Source organism: Branchiostoma lanceolatum, chromosome 12 (genome assembly GCF_035083965.1).
Source record: "Branchiostoma lanceolatum isolate klBraLanc5 chromosome 12, klBraLanc5.hap2, whole genome shotgun sequence".
In the NCBI taxonomy this organism is placed as follows: Eukaryota; Metazoa; Chordata; class Leptocardii; order Amphioxiformes; family Branchiostomatidae; genus Branchiostoma; species Branchiostoma lanceolatum.
The window spans coordinates 1886221-1905801 of record NC_089733.1 but is presented as its reverse complement, the minus strand read 5'-3'; the positions used below and the strand labels follow the sequence as shown (position 1 = coordinate 1905801).

Sequence of the window (19581 nt, the reverse complement as noted above, 5' to 3'; positions counted from 1 at the left end):
CTGGATGATACAGGAGTCAAAGTCTCATTGACTAGTTTTTATGACTAACATTTTAATTACTGGGATGTCTACTGTTTCAATAAACATTTCTCACCATAACAGCTTTCGTCTGTTGTGCAGTTCAGCCTGCCCTGGTAGCAGATACTGTAAAAAAACATTTTGTTCAATGACATGGTTGCATGTTGAGTTGGATTAATACATGAACCTTAACTCGATATATGGCTGAGATCACACCAAGGAACCTCCTTTCAGGTAGTTTACAGTAGAGGTTTTGCAAAAGGTCAAGCTAAAGAAATCAAAGGGCTGGTACGAAAATTTGAATCTGACTCTATTCACAGCCTGAAACTGTGTGTACTATTGTGGTTACCATCCGATAGATAATAAAGCAGATCAAATCAATTTCTGCCTTTAATTTCCAGCTATATCCGTGCATGTTGCCTTATGAGAGCCAGTGGAAGACATGCGGTAGACCGAATCAATGAAAAGTTCACATTGATGAATAAAACAAAAACTTCTCCAAAACAAAAATACAAAAATAGTTCATAGAGGTATGAGATGTACAAATTCTTCTTCAGACTGTGCCTCACCAGACGGAGCAGTTCCCGATGATGACGTCCAGAGCGTCCATGACGTAGTTCCCGTTGTCGGCCTGTGTCAGGTTCTGGAACTGGTCAGGCGACAGGTTGCTGTCTGAGATCATCAGTGCCGTGATCTCGCAACGACATTGGTCAGGAGGCACGCACGTGCCGTTCTGCTCGTAGGTACCTGAGTAACACCATGTTTGTTAGATAGAAGATAAGTAAACAGATAATCAAGTTTACGATAATTATCGCTGTGCTCTCGCATCGACACTGGTTGGGAGGCACACACAAGCTATTCTGCGCGTATGTGCGTTAACAACAACATATTTGTTTGTTAAACTTTACAAACAGGGAGATGGCTATAGGAAAGCAACAATTAAGGAGCTTGTACGTAAAAGTCTATGGGAAAAAAATACGAAGGAAATGATAGACGTTGAGCTATATAAAACGATAAAAGTTAACAACACTTCAAGCATCTGACTTATGATCGTCTCTTGTAATTTTTTTGATAATACAGTAATACAAATTGTTGACTGACAGCGGTTCAGTTGCCTAACATTCTAAGAGTCACTCTGACAGAAAACCTAACGCTGTTTTAATCGATTTGTAAAGGTACTGACCAGGTGGACACTGGCAACCAGGAGGGCATGGGTCAGGTGGAGTGCACGTGGATGTTCCGCCGTACTCTGCACAGGTGTTGGGACAGGTGCATTCCGTGGTGTACACCTTCCCATCCACACACTCCTCCTCTGTACAAGCAAGGCAATGAAATACCCACTCAATATAAGATTTGTGCTTGTGGTCGTTCCAATATTACAGACAAAAGTCGTTACACCGATGATACGTGGCAATGGTGTCACACACAAACACACACACACACACACACACACACACACATTCGTTGGGGGTGAAGTTATAAGCCAGTTTAAAACGTTACGTTTCTTTCATCCATTACTGATAATACTTTTCTCCCTGCTAACTCAGGTAGTAAGCAACTTGTATGACATTGATATGTATGCTACATATGTACTATGTTTTGAACTTATTAATCTACCAGCTGTCAATCAATTTATCCATCAATTTCTCACGTCACTTCTAATTACAAAAACAGAGCACACACAAACACCATCGTTGGGCTCAAAATGGACAATCGAAACTTGAGTCTGTACATACATGTAAAGGTATGCTAACTATTGGACCAATCCCCTCCACACATACACAGAGTTGGGTGGAACGTACCGCATGGTTCGCGGTTGCAGGATTCGGTCTCGGTATCGTTGTTGGGGTATCCGGGGCAGGTGTCGCACGGTGTGGCCGTTGTGACCTCCACACACTCACGTGTTCTCTGTACCGTGCCCGCATCACAGGTCACTGGGCAGTCAGACCACTGAGACCATTGCGTGTACTCGCACTCTTGACCTAAAATAGAAACACAAAAACTTACTATGTCTAACCAGTTCGAGACGTATGTTGAAGTCAATGCTAGTAGCATCATGCAGATACACAAAAATATAATTTGAGTATAGAAGCTATCCCAACACTGACCGACCTCTTAAATTACACAATTGCCAATTACTGTTTACTGTTTTAAGTCATGAGGAGACAAGTACTGACTACAAGGATCTCCCCAGCAGTTCTTGGTGTCGGTGTCGTCTCCGGTACAGGGGTTTCCTCCGCAAGCCGGCGCGGGGTCTGTGCAGGTCCGGGTTCGCTCACTGGTGCCCATCTGGTCACATGGAGCCGTGCATGTCGTCCACTGAGTCCACTCCGTCCAACCACCATTAACTACAAAAGTCACAGGAAATGCGCAACATCAAATGTTTAGAGGCGAATTGTACAAAATGTAAAAGTTATGACAAAGCTGCAGTCCAAGTAATGAAGAAAACAGCAAATCAAGACTTTTATCCATTATCTATACAACCCAAACCAGCCAATATCGTTAAAAGTGCTTGTGATACTTAGAATTAAATGTTTTGAATAGTTGGTTGCAAAGGATTTAAATTTGCAAAGACCAAAAAATGCACACTTTTTTTAAGTTTAATACCACAGTCTATGTTGCGTCACGTTCTGTGCCCTGTCACATACTGTGCCCAGGCACTGTTTGTGACAGTGCCCTCGTGTCACAAACCGTGCCTGGGACAAAAGCACGTTTTGTGACACGCGGGCACCGTCACGAATCGTGCCCAATCGAGCACAGCTCGTGACACAAAGGGGGTCTTATCCCATACTGTGCTTTGGGGCGGAGCTTAGTGTTTTGAGGGGGAGGAGTCTGCCCAACGTGTTTTTTTTTCCTGCAGCCCGCCATCTTTTTTTTTTTTTTCATACTAATTCATATGGCTGGAAAAACAACAAAGATACGATGATATAGAGAGAAGCTATTGCCATTCCTCCTTGCTGTGTATTCAGTGAAATGTTGATACAAGACTCTCGATTATAATGGTCTTGAAATATGCAAAACGAATCTTCAAATTAATATTGTCATTGTTATTTATTATACCTGATGTTCCAGTATCCTGACAGCTTGTCACGCCGTGTACGCAGGTACAGGTCTCACATTCACTGATGCGGACCTCGACTCCTGGTGCGATAGTGTCGCCGTCATACACAGGTGTGCCGTCCGTAAGGTTCCCAACGAGCTGTCCGGTCGTGTACTCCAGGACGTCGAAGATGCAAGGACACTCCTGGAAGAGAGAAAATTATATTGAATGATGAATGATGAATGAGCGTGAATTTGCCTTAATTAAGGAAAGTACTATAGTTGCATCAGCAACAAGCTCTTTACTTTGTCCATTTTATGTTAAAATTCTATATTAGATCAATAACTCATCAAGGGAAAATGACTCAAGGGGAAATTCCCATTTTTCATTATCCATTTTTGTAACAAGAGAAGAACCCAAAAGGAACGGCAACACTTCAAGAGTTTACTAATAAAAGCAGCCAATTTTTCTCCATTCGCTTTTGTATAGGTTCAGAGGCTAAATTGGCGCTTGCCTGTGTTAGTCTTGGAAAAAAGTTGTGTTTTTTTTCAAAAAAGTTTTCAATTAACTTGTTCTTATGTTAGGGAAACTGCTAACCTATCACCAATTATACTCTCAATTGTAGCAGATGTTCGTTGGAAATTAACGAACAATTGTTAGCTACTACAAATTAGATTATACATTATACAATAAATTTCATATTTTACCAGAACACAGTCGCCGTCATCCTCAAACGTGCCGTTAGCACAGAAGCAGCCGGTCTCACACACGGGCTCCACGCACTCCTCTTCCCCTCGCAGCTGTGGACAGGTGCGCGGACAGGTGTTGTTACACGGCATCTCCACCTTCGGGTAAGGGCAGCCCTCTGTACAAGGATCAAAGAACAGGAGATGTTACAAATTCGTTCTTCTCTATTCAACTCTCGCACTCGCCGAATGGAATTGACAGGTTTTATGAGAAAAGGTTATGCCTTGAAAATTGATGATATCTACTCAGAAATGAGGATTTTAAGAAATATGTTTCCCTGTTACAGAGTGGAACGTATCATCTTAACGATTATAAAAGACGATCAAATGTGCTAGCAAAATACACTTATTGGTGGGAGAAATTGATTATCAAATTAGATACGTGGTTGTGGTGTAACTTTTATCATCTCGTCGGCAACCCTAAGACCGGCATAATGATAACAAAAGAGTGAATTTAGAGGTATTACAAAATGCAGCAGCAGTAATGCAGGTATGCAGGCAGATATCAGGAAGTTAAAGGCATTCTTGAAAAGGTCTCAATAATATCCGAGGCCATCTTAAGGTGCCCGGCGGAATCATGAGAGTTCATGTTAGTACAATAGACTTTAAACACCACATTTGTGGGCAACAGTGACCTCTAACTGCTGTTACAAAGGTACTGTTGCAACATTGAGCAGAGTTACCTGGACACGGTTGTTCGTTACACGGCTCGATCTCTTCCCCAGTTCCGGTACAGTTCTCAGCCGCACAGCTAGGAGGCGGGTTGGTGCAGCTCTTGGTCCTCATCCTCTCTCCACCATTACATGAGGCGGTACATGTGGACCACTGCGTCCAGGACGACCAGCCGGGGGTGACTGGAAGCGAAAAATTTAAGGAGTGGTGTGAGGAAAGAGGCTTCGTTATTATGCCCTTTAAGATTGCAGCACACAGTATTTATCCGCGATCCCCCAAGTCTGTGACGTAGTGGTACAAAATAGAGCGGCCTTAATCTTGTACCGTATGTAAAACCTTTTAGCCAAAAGTCAGAGAGGCACTAACTTTACTGCTTTTCCGGTCGGCATGTAAATACGCGTGACCTTTACAGATGACTGCCGGGGTGGGTCGGCTGCAGTCCCCGCATGACTCCATTTAAAAGTGGTGGTCGAAATCTAATGTTTTCAGTCATTTTGTAGATTGAACCCTCAAATGGTGGCGTCGCGGTGGCGCAATGTCAGGGTGTTTGGCCCCAGAACCCAGAGATACTGAGTTCGAATCCGGGGTTCCCTGATTTGTCCCGTCGACGTTGTGCCCCTAGGAAAGGCATTTCATACGACTTTCCTCACTTCACTCAGGTGTTAAATGAGTGCCTAGCTTTGGTTAGGGACGACGTTCCTCGGATAGGACGTTAAATGGAGGTCCCGTGTTTGAGGAGAGCCACACCTTGAGCACGTTAAAGAATCCACCGCACTAATCGAAAAGAGTAGGGGTTCTTCCCGGTGTGAGTGGTTCAAAACCGACAGTCCTATGACCGCACATGGGGCAATTGTCGTATTGAGATCACCTGCGCGCCGAATGGTAGTCGCTACAGACCCTTGCGATCTAGCCCCGCCAAATGTGCGCTCCTCGCAATTCAGCCCCTGGCTGCGAAGAGAGAGTATTCGGCGTACCCAATAACAAATTCAACATATTGTTTGTCGTGCTTCTCTAGTGCACCCTGCTATAATCTTATCCGCGTCGATGTCGGTCACGTTGTGGTCCTTAGAAATCGCCATAGGCCGAAAGCTGTGTTCTGCTACCTTAAAACTTCACAACTTGCTATTCACTCCGGGTTTGCACTTGAACATGTACAACAAACACAGTGGACACACTTGTATGATTAAACATACATGTACAATGCATGTGTATGGTCCACACATACAACATAGGTTGAAGGATTCAAAGTGAAAGGAAAGTTACATATGTTACATATGAAGATTTTCCATACTTACCCACATCTCCAGCTGTACAGTTCCAGCGCCCACCGAAGCAGTTACTGTGCAGAAAGCAGACGAAACATAGTAAGCTACATCTGATTAAGAGAAACAGTGATTATAAAACATTAAGAATAGCTATTATTTCTGAACTATGGATAGAGTTAATTATTGTAAGGAATTCAGGCACAACAAAATGAGCAACAACGGAACTGCAGTGATAATCAAGTTAGACTATGTAATGGTTACAATTCCATCACCAAAAAAGCAATCAGTCATAAAACCTATTAAAAGGATGTAACATAAGCTACACTGATTTATCAACTGACAAAGTGCGGCTACACCAATTCATTTCCACGGTTCTCAAACGTCTTAAGTAAATTTTAGGCAGGGGTGAAGAAGATAAAACAGACGACTGTGAGGAAACCGTAAATGGAGGAATACATTTGCTGAAATTGTGGTTGACAATGTATCGACTTTCTCCTAACAATTTCTAATCATGTTCAAATTTCAAATCATCAAAATCGTTTAGCCCAAGAACCATCAATTTGGTGTGGACGCTAATGTCAAAAAAAGGAAAATATCTGTATGTAATCTGTATCTCTCTTTTATACAGTGTATATGTCACCAACAGGAAATTACCGCAACTCCCTTTAACCTTAAAAAAAGATTAAATAAATTGCAAAGTCAACTGTCGTACCAATATCTGCAGCCAAACTGCAGGACAGTGTTGGCATCGTACGTCTCCCCGTTTGCAGGGATTCCGTCATTGTCAGTAGGGAGGCTCCAACGACATGGGCAGGCTGGAACACAAACATGTGGCTGTTAACCCACACAAACTTACACTTGTTCCTTTACCTTTAATGAAAGGATATCATCCAACGGACTCCTAAAACATATATCTTGAGTTCTTACGATAGCAAGGGCTGCATTGCCATGATGCTACCTTTTGCAGAGAGAGTTCAAAGACCTCAGACCTCCGAGAAATATTTGTAAGTTTCTTGTGCATTACGGGTTTCCCCAATGGTTACTCCTCATTATCTTCGCCGAGAAGATTATGTTTTTGGTTGTATGTGGACAACATAACTCGAGAAGCTGTCGATGGTTCTGCATGATATTTAATGGATGGGTAAGGTTTATAGAAAGGAAGGTCAAGTTCGATAATGGGTCTTCTATTAAGTTCTAGCGGGTACCTAAGGTACTGCAGCCGAGCTTCAAAATTTGAGGGCATATTTTCTGCAAGTGCTATGGTCATGATTTTTATGGTACGTAGTTCATGCCACAGGAAGGAAGTTGTGTAAGTTTGGGCCCCCCAGCGGCTTGTTTGGAACTGCATTGGGTGTTTTTGTTTTGACCTTCGGACATGAATAACTTCATCTACATCTACATTCATTAACCCCCAAATAGCCCCTTCAGGAGCAAAGTAGGGTGGGGGGGGGGGGTTGAGTTGAGGTCCCGGGCTAAGGCGGGCAGGCCTCCAGCCTTGCACGGAACGACTCAACGGTGGGAGCCGTCGCAACCGTACCAGGCAGGGTGTTCCACTGAGGGATAGTGCGGGGAAAGAATGAGTGTTTATATGTATCGGTATATGTATATAAAACTTAAGGTCGTGGCTCCCCGGGTGCGCCCCTGGGCTGGTTTCAATAAACTGCAAGTGTCTATATTAATATGGTTGTTAACAAGTTTGTAGAAGGAGGTGAGGTGGGCGTTCCTCCTCCTTTCAGAGAGAAGGGGCCAGTGCAGGTCGTTGAGCATTTGTGTCACGCTGCTAATCCGCCGGAAGTCATTTAGGGTCACACGGGCGGCCCTACGCTGGACGGCCTCCACCGCCTGTATCCCTTTGGTGGTGTACGGGTCCGAGACGATGGCACTACATTCCAAGTGGGGCCGCACCAGCGCTTTGTAGCAAGTGGCCTTGACCCTAGATGGACAGTGGGTCAAATTGCGCCGAATGACCCCTAGAACCCTACCGGCTTTGCTAGTGGCGTGGTTGATATGGGTGTCCCACCGCAAATCTTCGGATTGAACTTGAGAATTGAAGTTTGGTATATAGATAGCTCAGATTATGCTTTACATAATCAACGACTAATTATGCAAATCAGGCGCTTATTGGCATAATTAGTAAGGAAAGTTTGTTAATCCGCTGCATTTTATATTGGGACTCTCAAATATGTGACAGTGTCCCCGTAAACAGGTCATATAAACAATGGCCTGGCAAAAGTAGATCATATAAACAAATAAAGCACAGCACTACTTTACAAGCAGAGGTGTGGGTCCGGCTGGTTTTGCACGTGTTCAGTTTAGGCATTTTTGTCCAAAGCAAGTTGGTGACATGACGAAAGGGGACAGAATAGAAAGCCAGACAAAAACACCTAAAACACGTCAAAAACCAGCGGGACCCACTGCTCTGCTTGGAGAGTATATTGCTCCAAAACTGCACCACTGCTAGGTACGGAAAAGTTACATTTACTATGTCTTTCAAAATGTGGATGATATGGAATAAAGATTTATTCTATTCATATATATTGACTGTACAATTTCATCATTACTTTCAACTTACGACACTGCAATATCAAATCTTTGTGGACATACTCATATTTTTTCATGACCAGTTTTAACATATATCAGGACACTAGACACATATACTAGTCTTCTACCACCAAATGATTCTTAACCCTATCTAGGCTGCCCCCACTCATAACTTCCAAACGGCATGGGTGATATTAAAGCATGTAAATATCAATCAGTATCCATAATAAACCTTGATTATTTGGCGAAGATAATGTGTTCGTGGAACTCTTGTTGATTATGCAATGACGTCGAAATCCATGCAGATCCTATTTCAAAATAAAGGTAAAAATCTTTTTAACAACATTGGCTCCCATATCTAAGGCAACAGACAAACATTTCTGGGCTGTATTCCCAGCATTTTCCCACTATTTCTGACAGGTGAGGGCATATACACCTCCAACGCTCAGTGTTGCATCTAGTTTAGTATTTGAACAGAAGACGTCTTAGATGTTCATACCTTCCTCTAGCACACAGATGCCGGCGTCGTTCTCGTACATGCCGGGTGGGCAGGAGCAGCCGGGGATGCAGCAGCCGGTGTGGAGGCACACGCCAGGCTCCAGCTCGTAGCACGTTCTCGGACACTCCTGGGGACAGGCATAGTACAGCTTCCCCCCTGTACAGTTATTTTCTGGGGAGAGATGGAGTAAGGGGTATGCTAAAATAAGATATAACGTTAGGAACATTGTAAGGCGGCATGAAACAGGGAATGTAAGATGGGAAAATTACTTGTAAAACTGGCAATCTCGGAACACGGGTCCATGTTTTTGTGCTTTTACTACATTTTTACTGTTCCTTCTTCATTGTTTAACATGGCGTACCTGGACAAACAGTCTCCATACAGTCCACCTGTTCGAAGAGCGTCTCGGAGCACTGGTCACCACCGTTGGCGGGGGCGGGGTTGTTGCACTGCCGTGATCGCGTCTTGGTTCCGATACCGCACATCGCAGAGCAAGCCGACCAGAATGACCAAGGGCCGGGGTTACCGTGCACTGTGGGAACAAGTTACATACTAAGTCTTGTATTTTAGAAATCATCTATCAGCCACACAACAAGAACCATCGGTTACTTCTGAATTTTTGAAGTAGAACTTTGGGCTTTTAGGCCCAATGTGACCGTAGACTCAGACACGACATAGGGGGGGGGGGGGGGGAATTAAGTATACAAATTTAGAAACCATTAATTCATACAAGGTGTATGTGGTGCTTTGGTGTCAAGACGATAAGGTTTGAAAAAAAATCGCTGATAACCTCTGCACTTGTTGGCTGTACCTTTTCTTCAAAGCAATGGAAGACCAAATATACAACGTTTTCTAAAAAAAATCATGCATTTAGTGAACCCACTGAAACAAACATGAATCTACAGAAACGCAGATGAATTATGATTTCAATTGTGCTCTGTAAGAACTTAAGAATTAAAGATAATCTTTTGTCTGACACTGACCTGGACAAGGGTTCTCGTTGCAGCTGAGTTCCTCCACTGCCAACCCAGCACAGGCCTGGCCGCCATTTGCGGGCGGCGGATCATCACAGCCCCTGTGTCGGTACTGAATACCGGAGCCGCAGTCCACGGTACAGTTAGTCCATGGCGACCACGGGCTCCAGTTTCCGTCAACTGAAGGGGAGGGAGGTATGATGTAGTTATCATACTGTAACATCTGCTGGTGCCAAAAATAATTGTTAATGTTACCATACAATTATTACAGGCATACAGGCATTACCTCTTGTGAGTTCTTATGGTACAGGTAAGAACATAGGGAATTCTTGACATGCGTACCTGTACATACGAGATCTGTACATGTCAACTGTCCCATCAAGCAGGTACTGCAAAAATAAACAAAGAAAATATTGTTGTAGTAGTTGGGAAAAAACATCGCATTAGCTTAAGAAAGAACCAGATCAGAGTCCCGAGGATGTCATGTGATGTGAATCCCATGGGTGTGATGTGAGTCCCAAGAATGTGATACACATATGATGTGACTATCAAGGATGTGATATGATGTGATATGAGTCTCCAGTGTGTGATGTGAGTCTCAAGGATGCGATTCGAGTCTAAAGGGTGTGATGTAAGTCTCAAGAATGTGGTGCGATTCTCACTGATGTGACGTGAGTAACAGGGATGTGATGTGAGTCCCAAGGGTGCGTTATGGGTGTCAAGAATGAGATATGATGTGAGTATCAATGATATGTGATATCTAAAAACGTGATGTGAGTCTGTTTTTGGTGTAATAGTCTGCAATTCCCATAAAGGGAAGGGACTTCACGGAGATGGACTACGTGCGGGATGACAGCCTGCTCCTGAATGTGATATGATGCGAGTCCTACAATGTTAGCATCAATTAAAGTGTGCTCCCAACCCGTGCATTCTCTTCCTTCCGAATTCAACCCTGACTGCAATGAGAAGACCCCCCCCCACTCATACATAGACTCACAAACTAATATCTTTTACCTAATTTCACCGTTGTTTTCCGAACGAAAATTACATGACTCACCATTCGTTGCACTCATAGCTAATGACTTCTCCCTCTTCAAGAATAAACCATTCAGTGCCATTGTTTTCAGTCGTTGGGACAAAATCTGCAATGTCAAATCATTTGTTTGGTACTGCATTTGACACGATAAAAAGGCCTGATGACAGAATATTTGGCCAACTGAGCGCCATCACTTTATCTAGCTTTTAAGGATGAACAAAAAACCCAAATGCAAGTTATAAATGTTTATAGACGTTCGTTTGAATGATTTTAGCACGAAAAATTTAGAACGTTTAACTCTATAACTTAAATGCTGTTTATTCACTGTTAATGATCAGTCAGCTATAAACTCCAGGTGTGTTATCTCATGTCAAGTAGCCTGCAATTTGGCTGACTGGATGAGAAACTTTTTTTTACCAAGTTATGCAATAAACAATTTATTCATTTACACCTACCTGGTGACTCGATGAGTCTGTATCTGCAAGGACATTCCGACCTGTCGACGCAGGTGCCATCCTGCAGCACCTGGCCATCTGGACAGCCACACTCGTACGTACAGGTGTTTCCTTCCTCGAAGTCATTATGGTCCTGAACGGTGGAAAGACCAAGGTAAGAAAGAAAACAAAACTTCAGTACTTCAACACAGCACAACTTAAACGTTGACAGTCTAAGATGTTTCGTTGCATATGAATACCCAGTGTGGTTCCTGCCCATGATGATATGATAACAAGCTGTTTTCTAGATTTGTTCTAGCAAGGACATTATATAGATACATTGTTGTATTTATTCTATTGAGATGTATACACATCTACAAGGACACGTTTACTGTTGAATCAAGGAGGTTTTATATCATATATGAAACCTCATTGGTTGAATACAGGAATGAAAGACCTGTTGGTCATGATATCATATTTCGTCGCCTCAATTCTTCTTTAACAAGATTTATAATCTCAAAATTTAAAAATGTAGGACTCTTGTTTGTTTTTTATCCCGCCTTGTTTTTTTCGCCCTATCTCATTAATTTTGGAGTCTGCGGAGGATGTCATCCATAACATTTACTTGCTGTGGCCTTAGATATTATCAACCATTAGCTCATACTACGGGACATTTCTGGATTTATTTTTACATATCTTTTCAATACAGACACTTAACACATTTTCCCCAGGGATCGCCTTGTTAACTACAACTCCGAATAGATGTATAGAAATGTAAAATGTGTATCGATTGAGCACCCCCATGCTCCTGTTCAAGAAAGTGTATCCTATGAAGAAAAGACCCTTCTGAATCTGACGATACACTGAAGCAGCGTCACTCACTCACACACACTATCCGGTTTATCATCCTGTTGTTCCTCTTCTGACGAGACGTGCTAGGACATAGATGCCTAAAAGTCATGGCCTTCAAACTTCAAATTTCAAGTGATCGGATATTTATGTATATAGTAATCTCTCCACCTGGATGTCAGCACATGTCCTGGGTCCAGACTTGCACTCGTACATCTGTCCATCTGCACAAGCACTGCCACACAGGACTGGGTCCACGTAGCATGGTCTAGACGCTGTGTGGTTCCCGACACAAGGCATGCCTCCGTGCTGAAAGAAATTATTTCACATTTCCGTCTACTGTACACCCAGCATATGTCGTTTGTTTTAACAATAACTCTAAAGTGAGCTAGCCCTCGAAAGCTGTGATTCATTTTTGTAGGCGCAAGCTACATGTGTGCATGTTTCATAACACCACCTAGACATCAATGCTACCAATAACATCATTAAAAAACTGTTGAAAATAAGTGCATGTACAGTTTACATACGGCATTTGATTTCACCCTCTTCCTTCCATTTAAGAATAACATATTTTCCAAGAGATCTGCTCACCTCAGGTGAGTTGTCACACCGTCTCTCTTGGACATGATTTTTATGTCTTAGGCGATTTTACCCCTGACTGTATAGAGTACCATTATCCTGACGTTTTGCTCACCTGAGCAGCTGGGTTGTCACAGTATCGTTCCCGGACCTCGCTGCCTGACGTGCAGTTTCCACAGCCGGACCACGGTCCCCACTCTCCCCAGTTCCCGTCAACTGCAACATTCACACGTAGAGAGGTTTCACAAGCAATAGCAGTGTTCTCACCAGGATTTTTTCACAGCATAGGGGTCAGGTACACTGAAGGCCAACTTGACGCGGTGCAAGTCACGCGTGGAGTGACCAGAGTAGGGAGTCCGGCATGTTCTCCCGGAAAATTTGTAAATTCATAACCCAATGAGACATTATTTTATGCATTTTGAGGGATAAATTTTGTGAAGTAGAGTTTTTCCTCTGTCACAGCCTCATTCTAAAGCCAAATATGAACTTTTTATAAGATTTATGAAGGGTCACACGGTTTGTCTCAGAAAGAAACACCCCTATGCTGGTTGAAACACAGCATAGGGGTCCAGATCACAGCATAGGGGGTCCCAATCACAGCATAGGGGGCCCCTATGCTGAAAAGGCCTGGCGAGAACACTGAATAGGTATCTTTAACATTCGATCGTTCTCGTAACATGTCGACAAATTGTATTAATACAAATCTACAAGAAAGAAGTTTGCAAGATTTCCAAACATAATTTCATCAGGTTGGTAGAAAAAAAGATATAGTAGTTTTCTTTTTCACGACCAGGAATGTTTCTCACCTGCTTACGTTTCGATGCCTATCAGACATCTTCCAGGTTGTAAAAGAGAAACCCCCCATATCCTGGTTGCATGATTATAGATGCCTTAACCCTCATCCGACCGATACATTTTTGCGACGAATCTGGCAGTATGGGGTCCAAAACGACCCCATTTTGTTTTGCCCATAAATATATTTCTGGTGGATTGTTTGGTAAATAGTGTACATTTAGTGTTTTTATAATCTGTCATTATCACAATTTATGCAGAAAATGAGGTAACTTGTTGCTATGATAGCAATGATGACAAATTTCTGTTATTGGACAGGAATGTCTTTCTTATTACGCAGTAAACAATGCAGAATCATCTGAGGTCCCTTAAACTTAAGAGTATAACTCCTACAAAATGGGACAATCTCAGAAGTTGTAAGACATGTACACGAACTCATGGAATCTCCCACGAAAAAAAGATTAATTTGGCACACATTGATACACGCCTGGGGTCCAAAAGGTCGGAGGAGGGCTAAGCACTGGCAACATTTCTGATGTTACTCTACCATGCCACCTTGTTAGACTAATCGTGATGAATGTGAATGAAGGGATTGTTTCCAATAAAAATACAAACAAACAAACAAGCAAACTGACCTGGGCAGCTTGGCGGAATGTCGCACATGCCAAACGCGATCTGGCTGGCGGTGAAGTTGTTTGTGGGAATCGGCGGCAGGTTGAAGTTCTCACACAGCTGACCTCCATTTGACGGCCGGGGACACGCACAGCTGCACAGTGATGGAAACATATGGTACGAAATTGAATCTGTGTACGTGGCTTGTTAACATCATAAACATCTTTGGATTGTCGACAAATTTGGTGGTGAAAAAAGTATATTCTAATGACATTTTTGCACTCTTCTTTCATTTCTGATACTTACATTTTGATCATCAGTTTCTACTATCATCTTTAGAGACCGAGATAGTTTTTCGATCTTTCGCTGTACCATTCAGTTTGAAATGTGAAAAGCGAGTTTCAAAAATTGTAACTCCTTTTTGTGTGTCCTTTATTACTATGCAAGACTGTAAGGCAGTAGAATGTTTATGGCAAACTTGCAGTAATTCCAGTGAACTCACTCTCTCATCCTGTAGGCAGGTGCGAAACCACAGGTTGCTGTACAGCCGAGCCAGGGAGTCCAGTCACAATAACCACCGTCAACTGTGGGGAGAGTACAGACAGATGCATGTTGCTTTCCGTTAAAACTTTGCTTTAAACCCGTTTGATACATTACTCAGTCAACTATAAACATATTAGTTTTTCAGTATTCGTGCCGTGTTCCGAAAAGTCCAATGTAAACATTCATTTTTTTTTGTTTACTGATGAAATATGTCGAACGACATCTGAAACGTCAGGCATTTCTCGAAATATTGTCCAGTCGTCAGGATTGAATTAAAATGTTATCATTTCCTGGAGAACTAATCTTTACCAAAACTTAAGTTTTTAATCGCTCATGCTCTCATTCGTTGCTTCATTAAAAGGAATCGAGGAGAACAATAAAAAACACTGAATTTTTCATATGCTTCACCGCAATAGGGGCCTGTATTATGATTATGTTACATTCTTTCATTGTGGAAAACTGAAATCAGCTTTGCTATATGACTGATTGTGCGATGCTGGCATATTGATGAACAAACTGCAAAGCAAGCGATGGTGTGGCCTGTGTGATATAAACAATAATGTGAATAGGATAAGGAAGACAGCTTGCCTGGGCAGTCTATATCTGTGCACTGAAACACGCCGTTCACACACGGACTGAAAAATAAAGATGCAGGAAGGTAAAACAACAAACTTAAACAACACAGCAAAGGATCCGGAATGATAAACGTTACTGTCCCTAGTGCTGAACGCCATCAATTCGAATTGTTTCTTAATATTCCGTGTTTTCATCCAATTCATTTGAAGAATTCAGTAATTTCATAGTTCTAAAAGATAGTGCACTACAAGTGCAAGTGCATCAGATATTTGAAAACAGCCTTTACTTATATATTGACATAGATTTACCTGCAATGTTTCATCACTAACGATGCAATGTGTTATCATTAACATACGATATATTTTGCTGTATTTCGTGCTGAACACCATCCACACAATATACTTATTTTTCTTATTGTTCATTCGGTATATTGGTTTGGCTGAGACAAAGTTTTTTCTTACTAGATATCTGCTGTTAAAAACAATGATTTAAGTATTTTTTTCAACCTCTAACGTACGTTGCATTCATCATCATCATATTGAAAGGAAATGAATGTCTTGTTAATTTCCTACCATTGGTTACAGCCCCTTTGTAGGACGTATCCAGGTGGCCAGTTCAGACCGGTTTCCTCGTCCACGCAGTAGCACTCCGACGGTTCAATACATGCAGTTCTTTGCTCGTTCAATACCTATGCAACAATGTTGGCTACAGTTAAAACCCTTTCCACACCTGTTTCTATAGCCCTGCAAGCGCTGCAATGAGAACACGTCCATTCTGGCAGTGGCTTGCGTTTAACTGAATCAGACATACCCGTTCATATGTGAGTGCTAAGCAGAGACAGTCTGGGTTCGCTTCCCCAAGACCGACTTCAATGCGAGCACTCTATAGCTACCCACTCTACCTTTAAAAGAAAACATGAAAACAAAACTTGCGCAACTCATATTATAAATTCAGTTCAATTGGGGCCATTACAAACGTGCAATGATAAAGGTGGGAGGGTCAATGTACTGTTATGGCTTTTAGATAATATGAATCTGTTTTAAGTTTAATCTAATGTCCCGTATATTTCAGTTTAAGTTGTTGTTTTTCTACTCTTAAAATCAACAATTAGAAATGGCATGGCCTAGACAAGACATAAAGAATGAAATCTAAAACCAATTCTTACATATCCTTCTGGGCAGTAGCAGCCGGCCTCACATGTCCAGAAGTAGGTGTACAGGTCCTGGCAGGTTTTGGGTCGGCCGGTCGGGCCACACTCGTCATAGTAGGACATGCTGATGTTTGCACACACGGTATCTGAGGAGGAAACGTAAGGTCTGATGAGCTACTGTGTTGCTACCACATTAACAGAACAGAAGTAAGGCACTGTTTTGATAAACAATGCCAAACAGTAGCTAGTTCACTTGACCTCTCTCTCACCTGTTTCACAGCTGGGGATTCCGCAGGTCTGAACCTGACTTGACTGACCCACACAGTAGCTGCCTCCGTTGGAGGGAGGGGGGTTGTTGCATCCTCGGTACCGAGCAATGAGCGACGTGCCGCACGTAACTGTGCACTCCGACCACGGACCCCACGGGCTCCAGTTTCCGTCATCTGGGCCGAGGAGGAAATGAAGAAAAAGGAAATAAAGTTCACCTTGAACCAGTCTTTCAATGCCGACAAGTTACTCTTCCACACCTCATAACAAGAAAGGGTCCAAGTCAGGGATGGCAACAACAAAATAGTTGCAAATTTAAGATGAAGCAACTCTCATTGCCACAGAAAAGTTTTTTCCTCGTCTACAGTTTAAGCTCATGGACCATAATTTGACCGTCTCTCAATGCTTGAAAATACAGAGCTGCATTTCTAATTTCCAAAAGCTCCTAAAAGATCGCTCGGAACACATGCTAGATCCAGATTCAATCTGAGGCACCATTCAATTGTCTTGATTATATGTCACTCTGAAGCACCATTTGCAGTAGTGTACAACTGAAGAGTTAACTCACAGATGCACGCTCCGGTGTTACAGAGCCTCTCCTCGGTGCTCTCCCCTGTACAGTTGGAGAACGGCATGCTGTCGTTACAGCAGCGGAACCGGTTCTGCACGCCCGACTCACAGGAGGACGTGCACACTGTCCACTGGGACCACTCACTCCAGTTCGGCCCAGGAGCTGAAAGGCACGCGGTAACCATTTACGGGTATGCAGAATGACGCAAATAAGAGTTCAAAATCCTCTAATAAAACTGATTGGCTCCATTGTGGATTTTATTGTATACTTTAGTGTCTTTATCAATTGTAAGGAATTGTTTCATCTTCAATGTCAAAGCAGTGGAGACGAAAATATGATTTACTGTGATTTTATAGAGAAAACTCGTTTCACTTTAGATTTCACATACAAATTTCTCATCATCATCATCATCATCTTTCATCCGGATTTACTCCGGTGAGGTACACTCAATAAAGTTTTTCCAGTACGATCTGTCCTTCATGGCGGGCATTTCTACTGTCCTTTTATAGTAGCTTAATCTACAGAAATGACAGCTAATCAGTGCATAGTTTTTTTGCCTACGTTGAGAATACATTTTTGCAACTCATATATGTGCATTGTTACAGCTCATCTACATGTATGTACAGTAGTGATACGTACCATCACAGCACTGTGTGTTGCAGACATCGGTCTCGATCTCGGGGCCTTCACACAGCTTGCCCCCATAGTGAGGAGCAGGGCTGTTACAGTTACGGTACCTAGACAATGGATGTATAGAAAATGTGTCCAACTCTTTAATTCTTATATGAGTGGAGTTTTTCACGTGACATCATAGGGACGCCAACGTCAAGACGGGCGCAGCTTTTGCATCTCATTAATAATCGTAGTATAAGCGTTTTCGAGGATAAGAATACCAGAAAGACCAACAGGTAGAACACACATAGAAAAGAAATGTATGATAAAAGTTAAAATACAATTTGATGATATCCATTTATGTAGAAAGTGAGTGAAAATGCTCTATACAGAAAAAGAGTCAATTTATCATGCTTTCTCATATATTACAAAGGCTAACACATCTGTACTACATGTATTTCTAAATTCAATGTTTACATGGCAAGGTTACATGGAAAGGCATAGGAGCTTTACACCTAGAAACTAGGTCCACATCAAACCACTAAAAAGAAAACTGATGTGTAGCATAAAAAACAGAACTTACTTCCTGCGGATGCCTCCGTCGCACGGCTCGGAACACTCGCTCCACTCTGACCACGGCGACCAGTTCCCGTCAACTAGTCAAAGAAAACACAACGCAAGAAACAGTGGTCAACAATCAAGAACAAAAGAAGTCTGGTTCAAGTCACTAAGGCAAAGCCCCTATGACACCTTCAGATCCTTTCCATAACTTTGCTCCCGACCGCTTTCCAAGCAAAGTCAGCGCTGGGTTGGGAGTAGCCTGGCATCCATCTATTCTAGCCCCAATCTCCTCTGATTGTATCCAAGCAGAATACAATCATTTTTACTTTATTTGTCCAGAATTTATACACGGATGGCACAAACGAATTTAAAGACCAATGGCCAACTTCGCCGACTGTAATATCTTAAGGAAAACTCCTTCTATTGCCATAAAACATTTACATTAAGAAACATGATATGATTAGTTCTTGTGCATTGACTTTCGATCTATTTCATTACATTAGTGAAGGTCTTGATTTAAAGTTTTGTTCCAGCCCAAAAAAAAGACATGTAAGATCACTACGTCAGAAGCAAAACTCACTTGGGCAGTTGTACTCGGTGCAGTCCATGTTTCCATTGATGCATGTGCTGTAAATGACGTACGCAAGTTGATAGTAGTTAACTCTTCGCATTAAGCACAGTTTGTATAATGTATTTGTATTCATTGAGAATGTTACATGAGCGCATCTAAAACACTGGCAAGAATGTTGTTAACAGAAGCTACATGCACACTTGATATAGATATTAGGCTACATCTGTTCATTTACTTGGTTTTCGAACATATTTCAAGGTACCTGTTTCAGCAAGAGGACATCGAGGGAACAGGGGTCTGTTTAAAAAAATGCAATCAGATTATGTTTACTCCTAGAAACTAGGTCTAAATTGACCATCCAGTTCAGCATCATTAAACTGCTGTGGGTATATAATGGTAATATTTAACTTGTCACGTTTCCCTACCACTGTGACATTGGTTTATAAGAAGAAAAAAAATTGCCAGTTATTGATTGATTTTTTTCTCACCAGTTTTGGCAGTCGTTGACCGAGTATGTCTGACCGGGTTCGTAGAACTCGCCATCGTAGAGACATAGACACTGCTCCGGCACGACACACTCCCCGTTTTGAAGGAACTTGTCCCCGTCACAGCGGCAATATCCCGAGCACTCCGCGGTGTCACACATCACCTGTGGAGAAAAGTTGAGCAACAG

General features: G+C 42.3%; 1 protein-coding gene across 1 annotated transcript in view; it reads right to left on the bottom strand.

The window, feature by feature from the left end:
• The window catches only part of LOC136445884 (SCO-spondin-like), a 54869-nt gene that overhangs the window by 23502 nt on the left and 11786 nt on the right, over positions 1-19581 (bottom strand). Inside the window, exons 19-47 of the mRNA XM_066444100.1 lie at positions 19397-19557; positions 18918-18964; positions 18360-18432; positions 17804-17901; positions 17162-17326; positions 16596-16769; positions 16342-16472; positions 15749-15864; positions 15189-15235; positions 14560-14641; positions 14081-14211; positions 12769-12869; positions 12246-12383; positions 11247-11379; positions 10813-10897; positions 10098-10144; positions 9765-9935; positions 9143-9313; positions 8782-8952; positions 6454-6556; positions 5772-5815; positions 4488-4658; positions 3766-3923; positions 3079-3262; positions 2196-2366; positions 1821-2000; positions 1202-1330; positions 588-765; positions 95-144 (exon numbers count right to left, since the gene is read on the bottom strand). Of these exons, the coding sequence (XP_066300197.1) occupies positions 95-144; positions 588-765; positions 1202-1330; positions 1821-2000; positions 2196-2366; positions 3079-3262; positions 3766-3923; positions 4488-4658; positions 5772-5815; positions 6454-6556; positions 8782-8952; positions 9143-9313; positions 9765-9935; positions 10098-10144; positions 10813-10897; positions 11247-11379; positions 12246-12383; positions 12769-12869; positions 14081-14211; positions 14560-14641; positions 15189-15235; positions 15749-15864; positions 16342-16472; positions 16596-16769; positions 17162-17326; positions 17804-17901; positions 18360-18432; positions 18918-18964; positions 19397-19557 (3610 nt within the window). The remainder of the gene's footprint in view (positions 1-94; positions 145-587; positions 766-1201; positions 1331-1820; positions 2001-2195; positions 2367-3078; positions 3263-3765; positions 3924-4487; positions 4659-5771; positions 5816-6453; positions 6557-8781; positions 8953-9142; positions 9314-9764; positions 9936-10097; positions 10145-10812; positions 10898-11246; positions 11380-12245; positions 12384-12768; positions 12870-14080; positions 14212-14559; positions 14642-15188; positions 15236-15748; positions 15865-16341; positions 16473-16595; positions 16770-17161; positions 17327-17803; positions 17902-18359; positions 18433-18917; positions 18965-19396; positions 19558-19581) is intronic.